Source organism: Saccoglossus kowalevskii, chromosome 7 (genome assembly GCF_978046115.1).
Source record: "Saccoglossus kowalevskii chromosome 7, keSacKowa6.1, whole genome shotgun sequence".
Lineage (NCBI taxonomy): Eukaryota > Metazoa > Hemichordata > Enteropneusta > Harrimaniidae > Saccoglossus > Saccoglossus kowalevskii.
In genome coordinates this window covers 32430517-32455705 of record NC_140647.1, presented here as the reverse complement: position 1 = coordinate 32455705, position 25189 = coordinate 32430517, and the positions used below count along the sequence as shown (strand labels likewise).

At 35.1% G+C, this 25189-nt stretch overlaps 2 protein-coding genes across 2 annotated transcripts in view; one reads left to right on the top strand and one right to left on the bottom strand.

Moving 5' to 3' along the window:
- Positions 1-6714: 6714 nt before the first annotated feature.
- Positions 6715-10420, bottom strand: LOC144359434 (twinkle mtDNA helicase-like). Its single transcript, XM_078012600.2, has 2 exons — positions 10304-10420; positions 6715-8906 (listed from the first exon to the last, which is right to left on the bottom strand). Exon 2 carries the CDS (start codon positions 8854-8856, stop codon positions 6913-6915), a length of 1944 nt encoding a protein of 647 aa, XP_077868726.2. The 5' UTR covers positions 8857-8906; positions 10304-10420; the 3' UTR covers positions 6715-6912.
- Positions 10421-10490: 70 nt separating this feature from the next.
- Positions 10491-25189, top strand: part of LOC100377339 (ligand of Numb protein X 2-like) — a 57553-nt gene continuing 42854 nt past the window's right edge. Inside the window, exons 1-2 of the mRNA XM_085501475.1 lie at positions 10491-10626; positions 22076-22563. Coding sequence (XP_085357601.1) covers positions 22280-22563 — 284 coding nt within the window. The 5' untranslated portion in view covers positions 10491-10626; positions 22076-22279. The remainder of the gene's footprint in view (positions 10627-22075; positions 22564-25189) is intronic.

The following is a 25189-nucleotide window of genomic DNA, read 5'->3' as shown; positions in this document are numbered from 1 at the left end:
AGCAGGGCATTATCATTCTAACCTGACTGTACAAGCGGGCCATATATTAATCTAACCTTGCTGTACAAGCAAGGTCATATCATTCTAACCTGACTGTACAAGTGGGCCATATCATTTTAACCTGACTGTACAAGTTGGCAGTATCATTATAACCTGGCTGTACAAGTAGGCCATATCATTATAACCTGGCTGTACAAGTAGGCCATATCATTCTAACATGACTGTACAAGTGGGACTTATCATTCTAACCTGGCTGTACAAGTGGGCCATATCCATCTAACCTGCTTGTACAGGTGGGTCAAATCCTTCTAACCTGGTTGTACAAGTGGGCCATATCCATCTAACCTGGCTGTACAAGTACGCCATATCATTCTAACATGGCTGTACAAGCGGGCCATATCATTCTAACTTGCTTGTACAGGTGGGCCATATCCATCTAACCTGGCTGTACAAGTAGGCCATATCATTCTAACCTGCTTGTACAGGTGGGCCATATCCATCTAACCTGGCTGTACAAGTAGGCCATATCATTCTAACGTGACTGTACAAGTGGGACATATCATTCTAACCTGGCTGTACAAGTGGGCCATATCATTCTAACCTGACTGTACAAGTTGGCATTATCATTATAACCTGGCTGTACAAGTAGGCCATATCATTCTAACCTGGCGGTACAAGTGGGCCATATCATTCTAACCTTGCTGTACAAGTAGGCCATATCATTCTAACATGGCTGTAAAGCGGGCCATATCATTCTAACCTGACTGTACAAGTTGACAGTATCAATCTAACCTGGCTGTACAAGTGGGCCATATCATTCTAACCTGGCTGTACAAGTGGGTCATATCCTTCTAACCTGGTTGTACAGGTGGGTCATATCCTTCTAACCTGGTTGTACAAGTGGGCCATATCATTCTAACCTGGCTGTACAAGTGGGCCATATCATTCTAACCTGGCTGTACAAGCGAGCCATATCATTCAAACCTGGCTGTAAAGGTGGGTCATATCCTTCTAGCCTAGTTGTAAAAGTGAGCCATATCATTTGAAGTGGGCTATATCAATCTAATATGGCTGTACAAGCAGGGCATTATCATTCTAACCTGACTGTACAAGCGGGCCATATATTAATCTAACCTTGCTGTACAAGCAAGGTCATATCATTCTAACCTGACTGTACAAGTGGGCCATATCATTCTAACCTGACTGTACAAGTTGGCAGTATCATTATAACCTGGCTGTACAAGTAGGCCATATCATTATAACCTGGCTGTACAAGTAGGCCATATCATTCTAACATGACTGTACAAGTGGGACTTATCATTCTAACCTGGCTGTACAAGTGGGCCATATCATTCTAACCTGCTTGTACAGGTGGGTCATATCCTTCTAACCTGGTTGTACAAGTGGGCCATATCCATCTAACCTGGCTGTACAAGTACGCCATATCATTCTAACATGGCTGTACAAGCGGGCCATATCATTCTAACCTGCTTGTACAGGTGGGCCATATCCATCTAACCTGGCTGTACAAGTAGGCCATATCATTCTAACGTGACTGTACAAGTGGGACATATCATTCTAACCTGGCTGTACAAGTGGACCATATCATTCTAACCTGACTGTACAAGTTGGCATTATCATTATAACCTGGCTGTACAAGTAGGCCATATCATTCTAACCTGGCGGTACAAGTGGGCCATATCATTCTAACCTTGCTGTACAAGTAGGCCATATCATTCTAACATGGCTGTAAAGCGGGCCATATCATTCTAACCTGACTGTACAAGTTGACAGTATCAATCTAACCTGGCTGTACAAGTGGGCCATATCATTCTAACCTGGCTGTACAAGTGGGTCATATCCTTCTAACCTGGTTGTACAGGTGGGTCATATCCTTCTAACCTGGTTGTACAAGTGGGCCATATCATTCTAACCTGGCTGTACAAGTAGGCCATATCATTCTAACCTGGCTGTACAAGCGAGCCATATCATTCAAACCTGGCTGTAAAGGTGGGTCATATCCTTCTAGCCTAGTTGTAAAAGTGAGCCATATCATTTGAAGTGGGCTATATCAATCTAATATGGCTGTACAAGCAGGGCATTATCATTCTAACCTGACTGTACAAGCGGGCCATATATTAATCTAACCTTGCTGTACAAGCAAGGTCATATCATTCTAACCTGACTGTACAAGTGGGCCATATCATTTTAACCTGACTGTACAAGTTGGCAGTATCATTATAACCTGGCTGTACAAGTAGGCCATATCATTATAACCTGGCTGTACAAGTAGGCCATATCATTCTAACATGACTGTACAAGTGGGACTTATCATTCTAACCTGGCTGTACAAGTGGGCCATATCCATCTAACCTGCTTGTACAGGTGGGTCAAATCCTTCTAACCTGGTTGTACAAGTGGGCCATATCCATCTAACCTGGCTGTACAAGTACGCCATATCATTCTAACATGGCTGTACAAGCGGGCCATATCATTCTAACTTGCTTGTACAGGTGGGCCATATCCATCTAACCTGGCTGTACAAGTAGGCCATATCATTCTAACCTGCTTGTACAGGTGGGCCATATCCATCTAACCTGGCTGTACAAGTAGGCCATATCATTCTAACGTGACTGTACAAGTGGGACATATCATTCTAACCTGGCTGTACAAGTGGGCCATATCATTCTAACCTGACTGTACAAGTTGGCATTATCATTATAACCTGGCTGTACAAGTAGGCCATATCATTCTAACCTGGCGGTACAAGTGGGCCATATCATTCTAACCTTGCTGTACAAGTAGGCCATATCATTCTAACATGGCTGTAAAGCGGGCCATATCATTCTAACCTGACTGTACAAGTTGACAGTATCAATCTAACCTGGCTGTACAAGTGGGCCATATCATTCTAACCTGGCTGTACAAGTGGGTCATATCCTTCTAACCTGGTTGTACAGGTGGGTCATATCCTTCTAACCTGGTTGTACAAGTGGGCCATATCATTCTAACCTGGCTGTACAAGTGGGCCATATCATTCTAACCTGGCTGTACAAGCGAGCCATATCATTCAAACCTGGCTGTAAAGGTGGGTCATATCCTTCTAGCCTAGTTGTAAAAGTGAGCCATATCATTTGAAGTGGGCTATATCAATCTAATATGGCTGTACAAGCAGGGCATTATCATTCTAACCTGACTGTACAAGCGGGCCATATATTAATCTAACCTTGCTGTACAAGCAAGGTCATATCATTCTAACCTGACTGTACAAGTGGGCCATATCATTCTAACCTGACTGTACAAGTTGGCAGTATCATTATAACCTGGCTGCACAAGTAGGCCATATCATTATAACCTGGCTGTACAAGTAGGCCATATCATTCTAACATGACTGTACAAGTGGGACTTATCATTCTAACCTGGCTGTACAAGTGGGCCATATCATTCTAACCTGCTTGTACAGGTGGGTCATATCCTTCTAACCTGGTTGTACAAGTGGGCCATATCCATCTAACCTGGCTGTACAAGTACGCCATATCATTCTAACATGGCTGTACAAGCGGGCCATATCATTCTAACCTGCTTGTACAGGTGGGCCATATCCATCTAACCTGGCTGTACAAGTAGGCCATATCATTCTAACGTGACTGTACAAGTGGGACATATCATTCTAACCTGGCTGTACAAGTGGACCATATCATTCTAACCTGACTGTACAAGTTGGCATTATCATTATAACCTGGCTGTACAAGTAGGCCATATCATTCTAACCTGGCGGTACAAGTGGGCCATATCATTCTAACCTTGCTGTACAAGTAGGCCATATCATTCTAACATGGCTGTAAAGCGGGCCATATCATTCTAACCTGACTGTACAAGTTGACAGTATCAATCTAACCTGGCTGTACAAGTGGGCCATACCATTCTAACCTGACTGTACAAGTGGGCCATACCATTCTAACCTGACTGTACAAGCAGGGCCATATCATTCTAACCTGGCTGTACAAGTGGGTCATATCCTTCTAACCTGGTTGTACAGGTGGGTCATATCCTTCTAACCTGGTTGTACAAGTGGGCCATATCATTCTAACCTGGCTGTACAAGTGGGCCATATCATTCTAACCTGGCTGTACAAGTGGGTCATATCATTCTAACCTGACTGTGCAAGTGGGCTATATCATTCTAACCTGACTGTACAAGCAGGGCCATATCATTCTAACCTGACTGTACAAGTGGGTCATATCATTATAACCTGACTGTACAAGTTGACAGTATCATTCTAACATGGCTGTAAAGCGGGCCATATCATTCTAACCTGACTGTACAAGTTGACAGTATCAATCTAACCTGGCTGTACAAGTGGGCCATACCATTCTAACCTGACTGTACAAGTGGGCCATACCATTCTAACCTGACTGTACAAGCAGGGCCATATCATTCTAACCTGGCTGTACAAGTGGGTCATATCCTTCTAACCTGGTTGTACAGGTGGGTCATATCCTTCTAACCTGGTTGTACAAGTGGGCCATATCATTCTAACCTGGCTGTACAAGTGGGCCATATCATTCTAACCTGGCTGTACAAGTGGGTCATATCATTCTAACCTGACTGTACAAGTGGGCCATATCATTCTAACCTGACTGTACAAGCAGGGCCATATCATTCTAACCTGACTGTACAAGTGGGTCATATCATTATAACCTGACTGTACAAGTTGACAGTATCAATCTAACCTGGCTGTACAAGTGGGCCATACCATTCTAACCTGACTGTACAAGCAGGGCTATATCATTCTAACCTGACAGTACAAGTGGACCATATCATTTTAACCTGATGTACAAGTGGGTCATATCACTATAACCTGGCTGTACAAGTGGACCATATCATTCAAGTGGGTCATATAGCCTTTATCCAATAGTAAAATTCATCATGCAGTCGTTTTTTATTTCAGAAATGAGCGTAAACGTAAAATAACAAATATTTTATTTAGTACAAAATAATCTAGTTATTTTATTACAGACTGTATTTGCTCTATTAGTAGTACATACACTTACAAAATTGACAGACTTGTCTGTGATCAAAATACTTTTAATGATCTAGTATACATGCAAACATACTTCTATTGGCAATGCGCTTTGTATAGAAAAGATATGGTATCAATCTACTCTGACTCACGAGTATAATATACATGATTAATACTTTTATAATCACCTTGAAGATGTGCAACTGCTACTCAATGCGAAGATTATATTGAAGAACTGCATTTGTAGGGCAGCACAATAATACAGACAAGGTAACCGCAATATTTTATAAAAGACTGTCATTAACATTTGTCACTTTCTGGAAGGTATTCAAGTATATATTCTCACTCAGTATGGCAGTGTAAATATATAAATCTGTTTAGATACAATTTACCTTAATAGATTTATTTATTGAAATTGAGAAAATTATTAATAATTGTATTGTAATGTTGGTGGGAAATGCCCGGTGATGACTGCGAACAAATATATAAATACTTGCATTTGTTGGTGACATAAATAACGATGTCATAATAATATAATGTTTTCAATCTAATTAATGCTCTTACCAAACATTGTTTCATTATTAAGGGGTAGACCATTAGAAACTCTGGGAGGGTTTTGCAGAAAAACTATTTTTTTCTGATTTTTGTGCTAATTATTATGATTTTGCTGTAATTTTTTTTTTTTACACCATGTGGTATATATTTTTTCTTTCTTAGATTTAGACAAGCAGGTTTATTTTTTCTGTTATTGTTTCCTGCATTATAAATTGCTGAGCAAATTTGTTTCCAAATCTGCAATCCCCCCCCCCTCCAGAGTTTCTAATGGTATTACATTCTGAAAGACTATTACAAAGAAAAAACACAAATACATGTATACACATGTAAGAATATAAACCCTTCAAATGCCAGCAAATGAAATGGTAAGTCTTCTTTGTAGCACAAATCAGAAGATGAACAACATTTTGTGATGTCTTACCCTGTCTCGTCCCAAAGAAAAATTATGATATTCATGGAAACCGGAATAATATCCACAAATTTCAATAAAATAATCTAGCAGACAATTCAGCTGATCTTAATCAATAAATCCTTGTTAATCCTTTTATACTTAATATATTATTATTTGTTTTGAATCTTGCCATCATAATCCCCTAAATATCAATTAGATTTGTTGTTCTTATCAACAGATTCTACTTGTCCATGACGAAAGAGAAATAATTATCAAAATATATCGTATTTGGTCACTAAGAAGCATATCTACAATAGACGTGCATGTAAATCTTGCATTGGTTGCATGTGTAAAATTGTCTTCAGACTGGCCAAGTTTTTCAATAGAAGCATTCATATATCTTTCAACTACTGTAAAATACACTAGAAATAATGTTCACTGAAAAGACATTTTGTATGGAATTTATTTTCACTGATTTTTGATGAGTTGAATGTAAAATATAGAAAAAAACGGTATATTTGCTGGATTTTATTTTAACTGAATTATTCCTTCAGCAAAAATAAGTTGCAAGCAAAAATAAAGTATTTTACAGTATGCAGGAAAATAACTGTGTGGTTTTTATTTTACTGAACAGATGAATATAGGATAGCGCCCTCAATGTAACAATTTGGTTCAATGAAAGATGACGGTATGGGTCATTTAATTAATGTCACTGTCATCTTTCCTTAATTTTTTTTACACATAAATCTAAAATATTTAAATTGTTCATTTCAGATTCTGTCAAATTCTATTAATTTGACATCTGTGAACTAAGACTCGTTTGCTTTCCTATATTCAGCCGTAGATGACAAGTTATTGTTTTTGGAAGCGACAAAAATTCCCCGATGAATGGTAAACATGCCCTATTTTTTTCCCTCCCTAGATATAAATTATCTCTTCCTTATCAGTCATCATCTTCGTCATCATCATCATCATCATCTGATAATACTTGATCCACTTTGTCTATTGAATTTAGAATCTTTTGCTTCTTAATGCCATCCTTATTCACTGGTGTCTTGCCTCCAGCTGCTGATGACATAGTGAGTGATTCTTTGCTAAAATGTAACGGAACGATACCCAGGTCTCCATCAAATCTATTCTTTGCAACCTGGATATACTTCTTGCCTCTCAGCGAAGTCAGTCTTTTGTCTTGTAGCAGCAGAATGTTGTCTGCTTCTTGGGCTGCTTTTGCACTACCAAAGATAGATGCTGTCTGTAGCTCTTCGGTATCTTTCTCTTTTCTTGGGTGAATAACCACGGTAACATGACAGTTATTGACAGTGGAAAATTTACGCAATGAAGCGATGATATTGTCATAGAGACCAAACCGGTCTGTCGAGGCCAATCGATCGGAAAGTCCCACCATGAACTGTAGGTTATCGACGATGACGTGTTCAATGTCATGAACATAAACAGCGTGTGTCATAGCTTCCAAGACCAGCTTGAAATTCTGCTGTCCGTGAAACGTCATAAAGTACAAAGGCAGGTTTTCGAACTTGTCTGCCCAGAAATCAAACAAGTCCAGTTGACTCTCAAGATTGACTTTGGAGAACTGTGTTAACATCATTTTGGCAAGTCTGACATTTCGTATTTCAAAGCTGCCCCACAATGTATTAACACCTTGGGAACACAGATCAAGTGAGTATTCACTCATGAATGTAGTTTTCCCACTTCCAGTTGGTCCAGTGAAAACAGTCAATTCTCCACGACGATGCCCTTTCAGTAGTTTATTTAAAAGAGGAAACCGTGACCACTTCACACCGGCCACCTGTTCAGCATGTGAAAGTTCCCCAAGGACCTCTTCTCTTAGTGTCCGGAAAGACACAATAGCTTTGTGACTGACAGGCTGAGCTAGTTTTATTATATTATTCAGGTTCATCTGCTTTTCCAGGGCTTCTATTGGACGAGGATTCTTTTCTTTCGGTCTGATAAAGTAACATCGTCTTGGATTCAGTTTCTTAGCAAACTGTTTTGCCGCTTCCCATGACCTCAAGTCATTTCCAAACCAAAGTAGTATTCGCTCAAACTGCTCCAACAAAGGCAAAACCTCCTGAGGAAGAACAGATATTCCTCGCGGCAAGGCGAGCGCATTCAAACGTGTTGCCTGGGTGACAGCCATGGCATCAGCTTCACTTCCAGTCAATACTATATGCTTATCATCAGCATGAATTAAATTCCAACCGAACAACCCTGCACAATCAAGTTTCGGTAAATGATGGTCTGTGAACACCGGTCGGCCTTTTAAACTTACATCTGAACCAAGAACCCTGATTCCTTGTAGGGTGTTACCATGGTGATACCTTGGAAACATCAAAGATTTGGATATCTTTTGAATGTGGACATCATACTTGCTCATAATGTCCAATGTCAAAGGTTTCATATTGTGAATCTGTTTTAATTTTGCAACAAGATCTTCATCACCATCTTTGATAGGGGTTACATCACTCCACAAACTCTCCGCCTCTTTCACCTCTGTGTTCACGCCATTAGTTTCCGCTGTTATAATCGGTTTCATTTTTTTCCTTTGTGAGGCAGTCAAAACATCTTGTAAGCTATCCCAACTACCATTATACTTGATACATTCACACGAGTAGCTCCCGGTGGTCATGTTGACATACATATGCAGCTGGGCTTTGTTGAGGTTGTCATGGCAACAAAATGGACACTTAGCAACCAAGCATGTATATCCAGTCTTGCATTCAAATCCTTTTTCTTTAAGGAATTTTCTCATTTCGCTAACGGTGATATTTAACGATTTTTTGTTTAGCATTAATGTTTTAATCGAACGAACCACTTTATGTAATGTCTTCCATGACGGAGTTGACAAGTATCCATATTTTGAAAACATTGTATAATAAATAAAACAGTCTTCAAAATCAGTTTTACATCCCAGGGCACCTGGATTGCAAGGAAAAGACAAGTGTGAAGACAAGAAAAAAAGTTATGACCGGGACAATAATAACAAATTAACTTGAATAATTCACTTTCATCATATTGCTTCTATCTTTATCTCTCAATTCTATGAACCATTGATAAATAGACAGTATTTAATTAACAGATATTTACAACCATATGAATGTACATGTACCAACAAATCTTTGCCTTAAATACCTTGAAAGTGTAGCATGGACGAAAAAATATTTTTTCAATATTGTTGTATTTGATACTAAATTTATTCATAAACTTAAATTATTGTTTTTGCAGTACTATGTATTTTTTTGAATAATAATAAACACTAATACGCAGGTGCAGTGATTGTTATTATACATGTACCTACGAATTCAATCAATGAATGTGTGTATGATAGAATGTTATGGTTTCATCATAGTCACTTGTTACCCATAACAAGTCTTTTATTAACAATCAGAGGTCCGTACCTTCTCCACTACACATAAAAATAGACAAGTTAGGAAACACAACTCCATATTTTCCAGCAGGTCACTTTTTTAACGCAATCTCAACCTACAGATGCAACAGTGATATTCTTGAAATTTGAAAATACCTAGGTAGGGAGAAAGTTGGACAATCGCGGATATAGCACCTGTTCGCTCCGATTTGAGCAAGATTTTCACACTTTTGAATGAATTCATAAAAATTCAGTAGGTATTTTCGAATTTCAAGAATATCATTGTTGCATCTGTGGGTTGAGATCGCATTTTCGCTTATTTTTGGAGTCAAAAACGCAGGTTAAAAAAGTGACCCGCTGGAAAATATGGAGTTGTGTTTCCTAACTTGTCTATTTTTATGTGTAGTGGAGTAGGTACGGACCTCTGATTGTTAATAAAAGACTTGTTATGGGTAACAAGTGACTGTGGTTTCATTAAACAAATGCCCAATTCTGAATATAAATGTTAGTTTATGATGAATTCTAATAAGATGTATTCATCAAAATACAGTATCAAACAACAATATTGAAAAATGACATACTACATATTTAAAGTAGCGGAGGGCGCATGCTTCAGTAAGAGCTTCTACTAAGTCGACTCCACAAGTACAGCCAAAATTCGTGTTTGCGCCACCAACGTTGACAGACATAACTTCACACTCCATCAACGACAACAAACTAGTCGTACAAAAATCCATGATTTAATCTTGCAGCGCGCTCAGTATATTTATGGACATTTTCACACATTTGTAAACCGACAGTGGTGTGAATAGGCAAACGTTAGATTCAGTGTCAAATTCCTAACCAAACTAGGTATATAACTAGCATCATGGTATATTAAAGTCTCGACTGTAGATTGCTGCTCTGTCGCCAATGTATACTTAATATTACAGAATTATCGGTACCCTACCTGTCACACGTTCATGCAACTTAAATACGATGCGTAATCTCCATCACTTGGGAAAACGTTAAAACTGATACACCGTCAGTTTAACCACGCTTTCAACCTGGGCGCCATGTTAGGGGTCAAAGGTTACAAGGACCATCGATCGGAAGTGATGTCACTGATTGAGTTGCTAAAAATAGAGTTGAGAGAGTGTTTGTGTTTCACATGAAGAGAAGGACTAGTCGTCACTAGCTGTACATGTAAAGTACTCGTTTGGGCATAATAAGCTGACAGTCGACAATATTAGACACGCGACAGGAAAACAGTATTCGAGTAGTTCGCAACAGGTAAAGTTTTTGATCATTTTGAGTGGAGGTGGGACATTAGAAGACACAGAATCTGCCGTGTCGGTTTTGTCGGCTTCTGATTTGGATCATGTCCGATGTTCGCTTTCACATGGGGCAGCTGATCGGACTGTGTCAACATGGCGAGTCAAATTTTGAATGGGAATTTTGTTTACCCGTATAATGTACTCGCCGTTCACTCACATACACGATACGATCTTGAGACTCGGAAAGGAATTTCCTTACCAAAATGTACTATATGTGGAAAAAATGTGCAGCATCAACTTGGGACGGAGTTTCGATCGTCTGCAAATAATACCCCATTAAAAACTTGTTAACCGTCGATCAACGTTTTACACTGACTAACTAACGTATTATTATTATTATTTTTACGTGATATGTGTCACTTTTATACAATACAATATGCATTTAATTCAATAAAGTTCGGTGTAGAAAAACAAAAATCGGACTGCGCAAATAAAAATAAACGTGACAAAAAACATTGAATTGTCAAGTAACAACAACAGTGTACCGCGCCGCATTTATCACCTCTGTAGTCTAGAAGGATTGCGCGCCGATCAGCAATTAAATTGTCTGACTATGCTCATTTTCGGATATCATCGGTGACTTTTACTTCACTCCGTGAATTGATAAATCACATATTTAAAAGTTCAAATCATATATCTCCTGGTATGTACGCCTAGAAAAATAGAACTCGTAAAATTCAGTCTCATGGTTATTTTTGAAATACGACGTTTAATGGAAGGTAGTGGCAGATGGCTAACGGCAATTCGTCTCGATCAGAATTAGCTGCCGCTTATATTACCAAATGAGGCCAAGTGTTAAAATAATATGTCTGTTATTGAAAATGAGTCTTCACAGATTTTGACTAGATCCTATTTAAATAATAAAACTAGGTGTGGTATTATAATTTTCTGTATATAGAAAAATTCTCTTGTTATCATTAATCTCATCATCAATAATGCAATTTAAGCTTTAGTGTCAACACCGCCACTTTATATGCCAAGTTTATCCTGTGAGCTAAACTCACTATTTTTGTTTTCATTCATCAAAAATGTAGTTTAGTTCAGTTTTATTTTCACGCCACGAAGTAGGGGTTCATAGCAGAGGTTTGTGTGAGCTCGCAACAAAGCAGTTGTAAGTACCGTGGGTGTCCACCTACTTGAGTTTCATATCTACTGTATTTAAAGGTGTTTCCCCCAGTAAACCTGGTATGCAGTTAATACTAATGCCTGATAGAACATTTTTTCTCAAGCTGCTTAGTTTTGCTGATATGCACCAGAAAAGAGCTTTTCATAGAATTTTATTTTGATCATTATTTTCTTGTGTAAAAATTGAGCGAAAACCAATTATTAAGTGTTGTATTCATTGTTAGATAATTAGATTTTATATCTGAGGCAGTAACAACAACGTAAGTAACTTTAATGAAAGTTTGTTGGCCTCTGTTTCTGTAGTGGTAATGTTGTTTTGTGTCGTACCTACACAGTGCATAGTCATTTGATTCAGTCATTTGATTTTCATTGTAAAGCCTTGTCTCTTAGTCTCAGCTACACTGAAGTTAGCAAAGGCATGTATACTTTTTACCTTTTCATCACCAGATGCACTTTTTTTTTATATTCTTAAATATTTGTGGATATGATTCTTAATTTTGAAGTTAACAAAAAAAGTACGACTCAATTATCAGTTTTAAAGGATTAAAAGAAGGAACTGGAAGTGAAAAGGTTAAATATACTTTATATTTAATTTTATAAAACCATGTGTTTTCATTTGAAAACATTCCATTCAAATCAAAATGAAATGATTTGATTGGCTGGGCATGTACTTCCATCTATTCCACAAACCATCTATTCCACAAATCACTTGTGATTAATCACAGAAAGTGAAACAGCCTGCGTTACTGCACATATGCTTATACATTTCAATTTATTAATATTTAGGTCTATAAATTATTTTTATATCATACATGCCTTTGCTAACTTCAGTGTAGAACAAATTGTTACAAACCCTGGGATTTCACCTTGGATTAATTTGACATTGCATTGTTTACACCTGTTATTCTGTCTTTGTTTCTCACTGTAGTCCTAATAAAGTAAGTAAATACTAGTAGACTTTAGATTATAGGCATGGAGGCTATAGGAGTTACTGTATTTTCTCTATTAGTAGCTCATACACAAAATGACAGAAGTGTGCATGTGGTCAAAAAAAGTACTGTGGAATACTTTATTTTCGCTGGAATTAATTTTCGCTGAAAAGGCTTTTTGGGCGTTTTGCTTGGAATTTATTTTCACTGATTTTTGATGAGTTTAATGTGAAATATAGGAAAAAAAGTATATTCGCTGTATTTTATTTTTACGGAATCATCTCTTCAGCAAAAATAAATTCCAAGCGAAAATAAAGTATTCTACAGTATACAAAATCCAGTGAACAATAATTGTATTTATTGTTTATGCTTTTATTGGAGGTGTGTTTCTGATATAAATAATTAATTGTCTAGATTTTGAGCATTGAATATTCCCTTTGAAATGCATAATAAATCATAATATTGTGTTGTAGTGAAAATACCCCCCCCCCCCCTCAATGCCATCAAAATACCTCCTACATTTCTACTTACAGACAACTCAGCATTTTATAATGTTTCAATTTCTGCAATAGTCAGGATTTTTTAAATACATAATTTCTTGTTGATTTGAAATCAACCCTTGTGAAAGCAGTAGACAATTAATCTGGAATTCGTCAATTATGTTTCTTGAGGACAGTGTACATTTCTACACCTTAGTCATGGTGGTCCTACCAAATTTGAGTCATCAGTTAGCACACACCTCTTTGTGTCAAGATCAGAACTATTCAGTTACCCTGTACAGTGTCAGTTGACCAGCCTTGAAAAATGGTTATTCCAAACGACCCACTTCCCAGCTTGATTTTTCTGTATTTTAATTAAGCCAATCTTCTTCTGAACCTATGCCTGCTGAGTAACTCAACTCTACTCTGTAATTATCAGACACAGGTGATCTTCTACTTCAAAAATTAATTATACACACTTATAAACGTGAAACCAGTTTTGTCTGATTAAAGTCAGAAAGTACATTCCAAGCATTCTTGAAAAGCCTTCTCGCTAAATGGCTTGGCCTTATTATGATGCCTCATTTGTGTTTGAATGGGCTTTCTTTATTACAAACATCCACTCTCTATTGTTGTTCTGGTCCCTTTAGTAGAAGTATCAAAGGCAATTGGTGTTGGTGAGACGTTTTGTTTTACAGTGACCCCGACTGCAGCTTGAGTCTTGATTATTCAATAGATTTTTCTGAGAGATGTTGATGTGAGCGTGAACTCCCATGGTGCGTTTCCCTGTGAGATTCGTAAAGCAGGAGGAGATTGATTGAAGTTGTTGAATAATATGTGAAAATAATTCTAACAAATATATACTGGCTGGAAGCAAATGTATTCTACAATGTGAAATTTTTATTATTTATTTATGTGGTATTTATAATTTTGTGTAGTTTACACATGTGCGAGTTTAGTTTACATTGAAACACGTAGGTTTAGTTGTATTTTGAATTTTACCTGTCAGCCAATAAGTGCTGGTATCAAATGAACTAGGAATCAAAAGCCCTGTGCAAACATACACACCCTTGTGGATAAACCAGGGCCTATTATATCTTTGTAAAGTATACTCAAAAGTCAGGGAATTGGCAATGTGTTACACTAGACACATATGCATTGAGAAACGCCCTTCAAAGGTATAGAAAACACTGGCTGTGCTGTTGACTTATGAGATTCCATTGATGTAAAGCATTTTACTTGGGTATACATATCCAGTTCCTTGCTGCTTTTTCATGCATACTTCAGTTATGTAGGGCATATCTCGATAGACCTATATATCTGTTGTTTTTTTGTTTGTTTTTTTTATTGTGAGAATGTGGCGTTGTTATCTTTTGTTTGTTAAAATGAATGTGCTTCTGGAATTTTTGCTGCTAAAGCTGTTCTCAGTTGAGAGGATGTGTTCCTGGCTGAAAATCAAAATAAATGGGGAAAATCAGTGCAAGCAGACGATGTGTTAAGGTCCCAAGTGAAATGTTCACTTCTGTACAATGGTTAACACTGCTGTCAAGAAATTAATACAAACTTTATTATATATTGTGTTTCAGTTTCTGTCATAATTGTGTTACTATTCTCAAATTTCAACGTCAACAGTTTCTGCCATGAATATACTTTTTGAAATCACTGATATCCCACTGTGCAACCATCTTAAATTCTTCATACTACATAAAAGTTAGAATACATGATTGAAGACCCCCCTTCTCTCTTCCTTTCCCATAGGTCCATGATATATTCCAGATGGCCATGTTAATCAATCAAAAACAAATAACCATTAAGTTTTCTCAGGTATTATTGTGATTTGTAGATTTAATGGAATTTGTATGACTAAATTTTGCAAAAGTCGCTGTGATTTTGTGTCTTCATGGCTACAATTTATATTTTCACTACAAAATTTTCACAACTTTCACCGACTTTCAAAGATTTGTGTCTTGAGTACGGCTGAAAATGTGATGAGAGGAAAACAGTCAATAATTCTAAACTACTAAAAATTGAATTCATAGTGCATGGCCATATGTGAAGGTGTTTCCATGGTGAGGTTATATTTTAATGTTTTCGTATACAATTTGTATGTATTGTGCAGTTCTATTGGATATGTGCTTCTAATATATAACAAATATAATACATATGTTTTTCCATATTAATAAAAATATTCGAGTTGGAAGTTGCTGTTGTGTTTGTTCAATTATTTAAATTCTGAGCAGGTAGAATTGACACGTTTTTGCATTTTCATCTGTAGCTAAATTTCTTTCTTATTTCTTACCTGTAGCCTCAGTGAATAATTAATGTAACCATCTGTTGTTGTCGAACATAACAAAATCAATTCATTTAACTCCTGCGATTGAAAACACAATCATTCTTGAGCCTAATCCTATTACATTTGCCAATGTGTGATTGTAAATATTAACCAAATGTGGTGTTAAAAATTCCTGGTGTATGTTATTGTCTTTCATGATTTAAAATAGTAAACAAAACAAATAGTTGATAATCGGTGAAGCACGAGTGAATTTGAGTGTAACGATTCCAAACTACGCCGAATTGTAGATACATAGCTATATATGTACTTGTGTGTTTCATGATTCATCGTTTGATTCAGCCAGCTCCCGGGTATGTCTACGCTTAATACATTTTTTCACTGGAGTGTAAAACACCTCAGTATGTACATACAAGTGTTGTTGAGGATTCCATGCATGTTGACATAACTTGCATTTTTTCCCAAAGAGTCTACCTGTTGACCCTTGTCTTTAGCCACATGTTTCTATTTGGCCGTCGCATTGTTTGCATCGCTGATTTAGTGTAACCAATTTTTCCTGATCAATGACTATTAGTTTAGCTGCAGGTATGGGTTACTTTTTTGAGTGTCGCAATTAAATTTTCACCCCTCCTTTATTAGGAATCAATTTAAGTAAATTAAATGTTTTTTTTGTAAAATTTCGTGAATAGCATTGACAAGAATGATTATTTTCCAATCCCTGGCAGAATCAATATTTGTTTCGCTTCATAATTAGACCCCATTTATACTGGAATTCAAAGGCGGGAAGTAATAACAAGATTGTGTGATGGTGGTTCAATCAATGCTTACAACTTTTTCACACTGAATTTGAGGTTTTAATTGGCAATAGTCTAAAATATTTCCACCTGAATATAAATTGGAGAACTACTCCCTTTATGCTGACATTGTTTATTGTTTCGTGAATACCAGTAACACCCGTTTTAATAAGTATCTAGTCACGAACTGTGATAGAGTTGAAAATTGTAACATATTGATCCGCGTGGTATGCAGTGGTTTACGAGTCTAAAATAGAATTTATAGGTTATTTTAAGTGGACACATTCTGTGGGTATTTTTGGAAGTACTGTTTCTCGGGATGTTGCATTCCGAAGTGAGTTCTGTTAATAAAGTCGTTGCATAGTTGAAACGTAACTCACTAATTGCGAAAAAAAACAACGTATTGAGTAGCTTCCACATATTGATGCTAAAAATAGATCATTTTATTTATATATAAAAACTATGATGTGGCATACATGTAATGTACACATGTACGTTATTTTTACTTGGAAGTTATTTTCGCTGAAGGGATGAATCAGTTCAAAAAAAAAGCTTCATACACCTAGCGGCCAAAATGCTTTTAAAGTGAAAATTAATTAAAGGTAAAATAAAATACTTTTCAGTATTTCAAAATAAAATAACCAACTGACATATTGCGCATTCATTAAAATCTTAATGCATTCTTGACAATTGTGTGTCATTTTTCGGACATACCCCCCCCCCTCCCCCGGTAGTCGACATTGACATTTTTGTAAGCATGCCTGATACAGTGTGAAATTGCAATACCATATTTGCTCTATTAGTAGTGTATGCACTTAAATATATGTACATGACAGAGGCATGTCTAGGATCAAAATAAGTCGTATTTCAATGATCCAGTATTTTTTTGTCTACTGTGAAATACTTTATTTTAGCTGGAATTTATTTTAGCTGAAAAGACATTTTGGGTGTTTTGTATGGAATTTATTTTCACTGATTTTTCACAAGTTGAATGTAAAATATAGAAAAAAGGGTATTTTTGCTGAATTTTATTTTCACTGAATTATTCCTTCAGCGAAAATAGTGAAGATTGTTAATAAAGTATTTTACAGTATGTGTGCTTCTATTGGTGATGCACTTCTTATATCTTATTAAAAGCAAATCTTCAAAAGAAGTGCATATAAAACAAAAATCATATCAAATACAGAATCATTAAAATATTACTCATTTTGACCATAGAAACTTCTCTGTAATTTATGTTAGCGCATACACCAATAAATACGATAGATATATTACCCGTTATTTTGGTTTATACTCAAAAATCATGCCCATCTTAAATTCATGAAATTTTAATTTTAGTACTTTAAATGTGATAATAAAACACCTGTCAGCAAACAGGATAAGATTGGATACTATTTAAAGTTGCACATCAATAATATTGCAATCACATCCTATTCGGCATTTAAATGACCTTTGCTAACATAACAACCTCATCCTGAAATGTTATGGTTCATTTGATAATCCACTGTTCAACCTGTGACATTACAATTATTTACTAATAGTAACAGTTCCTGTATATGTTGATTTCTTCTTGCATTTACTTATTTTGAAATATTAACAAATCTTTGAAAATATATTTTAGTTATGGTAGTAATAATGAGCATATTTTGTCGCGTAATTTCATAAAAGTGTAGTTGATATACATAACCTGTTTCCTTAATTTTCACAAATTTCAATTCATAATGTATGTAATATAATATGTAATTTATTCATACTGTATCACTCATTTGTAATCTTGTCAGAAGTGACATGTAATATTATAAAAACACAATATTGTCTATGTCTACTATTCATTAAATTTCATTTCTTAGCTCCTCTGTCAATAAACTAAGCTGGTGAACCTGATAATTGATTTCCCCATTTCTGTCAACCTGCACATTTTCAATCCCTTCTCCGTGGTGACTGTCTTGCCATCCACTATGGTGGCTTGTAGTGCTATTTTTTTTTTTTTTTTTTTGGGCCAAATGAGCAATAAAAAATCATGAAATTTGTCAGGTTTGTGTAGAAAATTGAAATGTGCTACATATTTACATTCTTTTGCAGAATAATTTGATGATTTAAAATCACTTTTAGCCATTGGTAGCGAAAGTGACGTAATTTAGTGTAGCCAAATACGAAGGGATTTCATTTATTGGCGATAAATTTGTTAAAAATAAATTTTTCTGTTTTGAGGGAATATTTTTGTAAATACTGCAAGTCTTAGATTACTTGTTCAAAACTACTTCTGTTTTATATTCACTATCACGTTACAAAAGATTGCTTTCAAAACTTTGCCATGACAATATCTGCAGACACTGATTTCTTTCACATAAGCTGACATTTTGCATGCTCTGTCTGACAAGCCACTTACAGATCTTACAAAGGTGTTCCAAGATAACGACAACAGGTCAGAACCAGACAAGCAATTACTAAATCCATCTCCAATCTCAAAAAATAATGTAATAAAAAAGATGTTGTTCCTCTCCGGATGCTGTTGTTTCATTTCCTGTACTTTGTACTACCTAATAGTTTCCCTCTGATAATGGTTTGCTTCTTTTATTAGCTCCGCTGTCGACTTTGTCGAGCGGAGCTTATCATATGAGTGATTGTCCGTCGTCGTCGTCCGTGTCAATGTTTTACTTTTTCGACTTCTTCTTGAAAACTACAAGCCTGAATGCTTTGATACTTGGTGTATATGTACCTTGGGTAGACCTCTCTTAGGTTTGTTCATTTCATGTTGATATCTTCAATTCTCTAATGTTGGTGAATATTTTTGTCATTTTTGGTAAAAAGTGATACTTCTTGTTGAAAACTGTAAGTCCGATTGCTTTGATATTACATATATAGGTACTACATGTGGACCTCTCTCAGATTTGTTCATTTTGTGATGATATCTTCAATTCTCTAATTTTGGTGAATATTTTTGTCATTTTTGGTAAAAAGTGATATTTTCGACTTCTTGTTAAAAACCGCAAGTCCAATTGCTTTGATATTACATATATAGATACTACATGTAGACCTTTCGCAGATTTGTTCATTTTGTGATGATATCTTCAGTTCTCTAATTTTGGTGAATATTTTTGTCATTTTTGGTAAAAAGTGATACTTCTTGTTGAAAACTGTAAGTCCGATTGCTTTGATATTACATATATAGGTACTACATGTGGACCTCTCTCAGATTTGTTCATTTTGTAATGATATCTTTAATTCTCTAATTTTGGTGAATATTTTTGTCATTTTTGGTAAAAAGTGATATTTTCGACTTCTTGTTAAAAACTGTAAGTCCGATTGCTTTGATACTATTCATATTGTTCATTTTCTAATGATGTCTTCAGTTCTTTAATTGAAATGTGCATTGCTAACAGCGGAGCTATTTCAGCCGATAGGCTGCTTGTTGTAAAGTTCAATAAACTCTGCATTCACTAGACTGATGTCGTGTACACTGGACAGCTCTCCAACTATGATGTCATGGATTCCCCTTACTGCTGAGCTAAAAGAATGTTGCAACAGTAGCGTACTGTCTGAGTCATGTCAACAATAATTTGTGTTCATAAGAACAGTCATTATCCCTCATCCCAGTTCCATACAACCCCCTCCCCCCAAGAGTTTAACTGTCATTAGACATTATTGAACAGTAATTGATACGTAATATTAATTAGAACGCATAATTTTGTCTCATTGATTGTTATGAAATAGCTAAGATATTAATTGTTCAGCTGATTATCATCCATAGTTAATTAGCTCGCACTAATTAGCACCAACTAATTATCTCACATCATTAATAGCAGATGGAGATGGAAATATTTGTTTATACCGGTACTACAATATACCCCTAACATTAATATCCAACTAATAGCAATGCACCAATAATCATAATGTTCTATATTTCGATGCATTTGAATCATTGGCTAAAACATTTTGTGTGATTTAATGTACTAGATTATACCCTAAGTTTCCTAAAACTCATTGACTAATGATTATTACGTAATTTTAGACACTGATTTCTTTTTAATATCGTAATTGTATATTGTACATGGCACATATCTGTGAAATATATTCCATAGGCTAGATTTCTATTTAAACAATAATAATAAAATAACAAGTTACTGAGGTTAACCTTTTCACCACCAGACTTTCAATATTTCTGGAAATAAACCCTAATTTTGGATCCAACAGACAAAATTTGAGTTGATTTTTAGTTTTTACTCAATCTTCTGAAGAAAAGTTCAGACTATAAACAGGATTATTTTGTGAATTTATGATGAAAAAAGAGAAACTGATGGTAAAAAGGTTAAATATGTATTAAAAATGTCCGAAAATGTATACTTTTGATAGTATTTTCATTACCAGATTGCATTGTGACATTATTGTTAACTAAACATTTTGCAGCACACTGTCACTCAATTATATTTATGCCATCAGACAACACTAATAGATATATACAGTGAGTGTTATTGTACACACAAAAACAATTAGAAATTTGTTATTGAAAATCTGCATACAGTTCTAAAAACAATATTAAAATGACATGCTTACATGGATATTGCATCTTCAAGGTTAATTATGTTTAACTTGATTTATGTTAAAGTGTTGTCATGTCAACCCCTATGTATATTACCACATTAAAATAAGTCTTAAGTTTATTTTGATTGTATAATTATATAGACTAGCCCATCATGTCAAAGGTTAAAGGTTAATGTCAGGCCCTAGGGCTTAGTAATATTATCCACCAAAACTGATACTTAGAGTCATTCTTTGGTGTAGTAGTTTAATACACCATGATGCATTTTTACGTGGGTGTGGCTTCAAATTTCAACTGTGCAACAGTAAAAATATTTCATGCTTAAATTGAAGTAATATTCTTAACTTGTGCTTCCCAGCCACATCATTGGTGTCATAGGGTTCATGGAAAAGAATAATTTATATATCATGAAAATTCTATTTTTTTTACTGGTGTTGAATACTACATGTATATACGTGTAGTAATTTAGGTTTCATCGAATATACTTACGTATCTGAGGTTAATGTGCTTTAATTTTACCACAAACAAATTTTCACAAAATCACTGATTGGTTAAATTTTTAATTTTCTAGCAGTGAAAATTTCAGTTGTAGTCTTAAAGACACATAGTCGCAGTGGTTTTCACAAAATTTTGTCTAGCCACGAATTCCATTAAATCAACAAATCGCATAAAAACTCTTTGCAGAAAAAATTAAACGATTAACATGGCTTCATCTAACAGTGTTGCTCAGTTACTTTACTGGTCTGTCATTATCATGGGATAGGAGCAAATATTTACATGAAAACCTAACTGTCTGGGATTCTAGAATACAAATTTTATTTTGGCTTTTATCCTTTTTTTCCCCCAGTCGTGAATTGAGTTCACATTCACTAAATAGTTTGCTGTAATATTGTATAAATGTAGTATATACTGATTCATCTTGATAAATTCTGAAACACACTTGTACAGTGGGAAGCAGGTCATCAAATAGCTGTCTGCTTGCCATCCCTTGTCACACAGTGTGTAGGATGTTAAGTTTCATTTCTTGGCTAGCGGTACTTACTTGGGTTTTCTTAACATTTAGGGGTTGACCATTAAAAATTAGCTCTTTCTATAATATGTGGGGTTTTTTTTCAAATTTTTTTTCTGCCCTATTTAGTTTCTAATGGTCAAACCTCTAGTGCAGACATTCATGTATTCTGTTAAATACCATTTATTTATAAATTAAGCTGCTTATAAATTACTTTTCTTTTTTTCCTTTTATAATAGGTACATGGGACACAAGAAATCAAAGAAAGTCTCGTCTACACTGAAAAAATGTTCTTAGTTCCCAAGACATGAATCATACTGTTGCCATAGTAATGAGACAATTAAGACATAAGGAGGAAACGTGCTGTAAAGAATTGCTATTTTATTTGTGATAAGTGAAATAATTTTCAATCGTACATTTCTGGGTAAGACAGTGAGATCGCCATGAGTGCGAGAAATAAAAAGAAGCAGGTTCTTTTGTGTGGTGTCTGTGGACAGTATCATGAAATCGGTACAAATCATTTATATGACTACTATGAACATGTAGATGAGGAACTGACATGCCAGGTTTGTTTACAACCGCTTGTCAATCCGATGGACACGGTCTGCGGACATACCTACTGTGCCAAGTGTCTTAAGAGTGTTCTAAGGCTGAAGAAGATGTGTCCGATTGACAGGAACCCGCTTACAAGTAAAGACACGAAACCTGCGAGTATTATGGTACAAAAGTAAGTATATCTTTCTCACGTTTCTTTTAACATTGTACTAAGGCCGCAATAGAACACACAAACCAAATATTGCATTCATTGTATGTTAGATCATTAAAAAGCGACAGTCGCGTGTCGCGTCCTGTTCGATATGGGACTCATAGCGACGTATACAACGCATGTAAAATACATTGTTTGTTTACAAGAAATTCGAACACGAACACGTGACGACCACTGCGCTTTAAATGTGACTTGTTATGATAATAGGTACATTTCTGGCATTAACATAAGTGCATACTAATGCAGTATATAATACAGAGCTAATACAGTATGTTTAATACTGTAAATTACTTCATAAATCCTAAATTGTGAAAGTATTTTGTGTAGTGGTGAGTCCTAGTACCGGTACCTTTCAAACAATATCCTCCATGTGCATGCCCTTTAAAGGCAGGTGGCATTGTTCAATATGGACTAATACTACAACATATGTACAATACATTGTACAGAAATCAAACATTCACTGCACGACACCCAGTGTCTTTAAATTCATCAACGATATAAATTTAATGGTCTACAGTAATAGAGGAATATGTTACATATAGGATTGTGTAGTTTGTGATTCAGCACATGCATAATGTGAAATTGATTCCGATAAAACTACAACATAGTTTGATCAAAGGATGACTAATTTGCCCTTTTATCGCTACTTTTGACTGAAATTAAATCACGAGTACATCTAGCCTTAGGTGAATAGACTAAAGTTCATAGTATTTCTTCATAACTTATTAAAGTAATTTATTTATACACTACATGTACATGTATTATTATAAACCATGCATCTAAGGATAGAAAGTCTAATAATAATGTATCCCTGATCATTTAAATGCCATCTAAAGATATACTATTACTGGTATATATAGATATAAATTTCTATTTTCAGTTTGTAAATGTTTATATGTGATTGGCTGAATAATTTGTTTATTAATTGATATGAAACTAACTACTGTAAAATTTTCACTGAAGTAATGTTTCAGTGAAAATAAAATCCAGCGAGTATACCTTTTTTCCTATATTTTACATTCAACTCTCCAAAAATTAGAGAAAATAAATTCCATACAAAACACTCAAAAAGTCTTTTCAGTGAAAATTAATTGCAGTTAAAATAATATTTTTCACAGTATGCATAATTTTTCTATATTTTTTTTTAAAATATTCATCTTTAATACTTTGAGGGCCAAATTCAATGTTAGACACCTATTACAAAATAAAGTCAACATCCTTTTTTTTCAAATTTTCACCCAAAATTCTGATTAGGTCAATTACATGTATATTCATTTGTTTCAAAATTAACAAAAAAATTGTAGTAAAATACTTGAAAATGTGTCAAATGTTGCATCAATATATTTGTGGAAAAAGTCTTGTTTTAGTGAATATAAAACAAGTAGAATTTACATTTTGATGGAAAATAATTGATAAATCCAGCATACAAGACAACATGGATTTTTTTCTTTCAATGATCTATGATGTAAAACATGTGACCTAAAACTTGACCATACCATTCTTGCTTGAATTGCCAAGAAAACTGAAAGTCATGATATGTTATTTATCACAATTAAAAAAGATAATTCATATGCAAATAAGCTGATATTGAAAGCGTACATGTAGATAAACATTTTCTTAGGTGACACCTTTTGTGAGACATTACAAAAGCCATTTTGGTTTGATAAGGTATGGTACAGTCATACATATAGTTAATTAATATTATGAAAAAAAAATCATTTTTGTATATGAATTTTAAAATTTATAATTTTAAAATGCACATTTTTGTTAATTTAAGATGAGTGAAACACTTATTTTTGTTTTTGGTCTAAAACAGTGACTGTGTTATAATAAGTTACATTATGTTGTGGTGGAATTACACGTCAACATTTTGAATACGCTATGTACTATAATATAACCTGAAACTGTCTGTAGACGACATAAGTGCTATGCATCTGTTCAACACGATAAACCCCAAAATTATAGTTCCGGCAATATGTGCATTATCCGGATTTACAGTGTACATGATACTCTGAATAATAGAAAGGTGAGAATGGGTTAGAAGTAATGGCCACGTGTGGTAATTTATTTTCTCAATCTTGTATACTCTCTCGGTTTCTGGTTCTTAACCAGTGTTTATCAGATTAACAGACAAAGATAACATTCCAATGCGCCAACAAGTTTGACAGCTTCACTTTACACTTTGCCTCATAGTTTCAGTTGCGTGTGTCTTTGCATGTACCACATGTGTTATTGCTTAACCTTTTGAAAGCCAGGATATTTTTCCCGTCTAGATTTTGCTACAACATTTTGCCATTTTTTACGTATTTTTCTAATTTTTTTTTTATAATTTTGGACTAGATGAACATAATTTCTCGTTGGTTATATAACTTTATCAAAATTTTGGGAAAAGTATGAACAAAATAATGTGGGTTTTATTTTGTGGAAGTTTTGAGTTAACTGGTATTTGAATGATTAAAGGGTGAACATGGTAAAAAAAACAATTTAAAATTCTTCATATTTTTTTGAGTGGAAGATTAAAATTAAGATTAAGGAAAAAGGACCAATAAAAAACGAGTAATTTAAATACTATCCCAAGTTTTTTTTC

Coding starts and splice junctions, on each gene's coding strand:
- LOC144359434 (XM_078012600.2), bottom strand. CDS start 8,856: ATGTTTTCAAAATATGGATACTTGTCAACTCCGTCATGGAAGACATTA.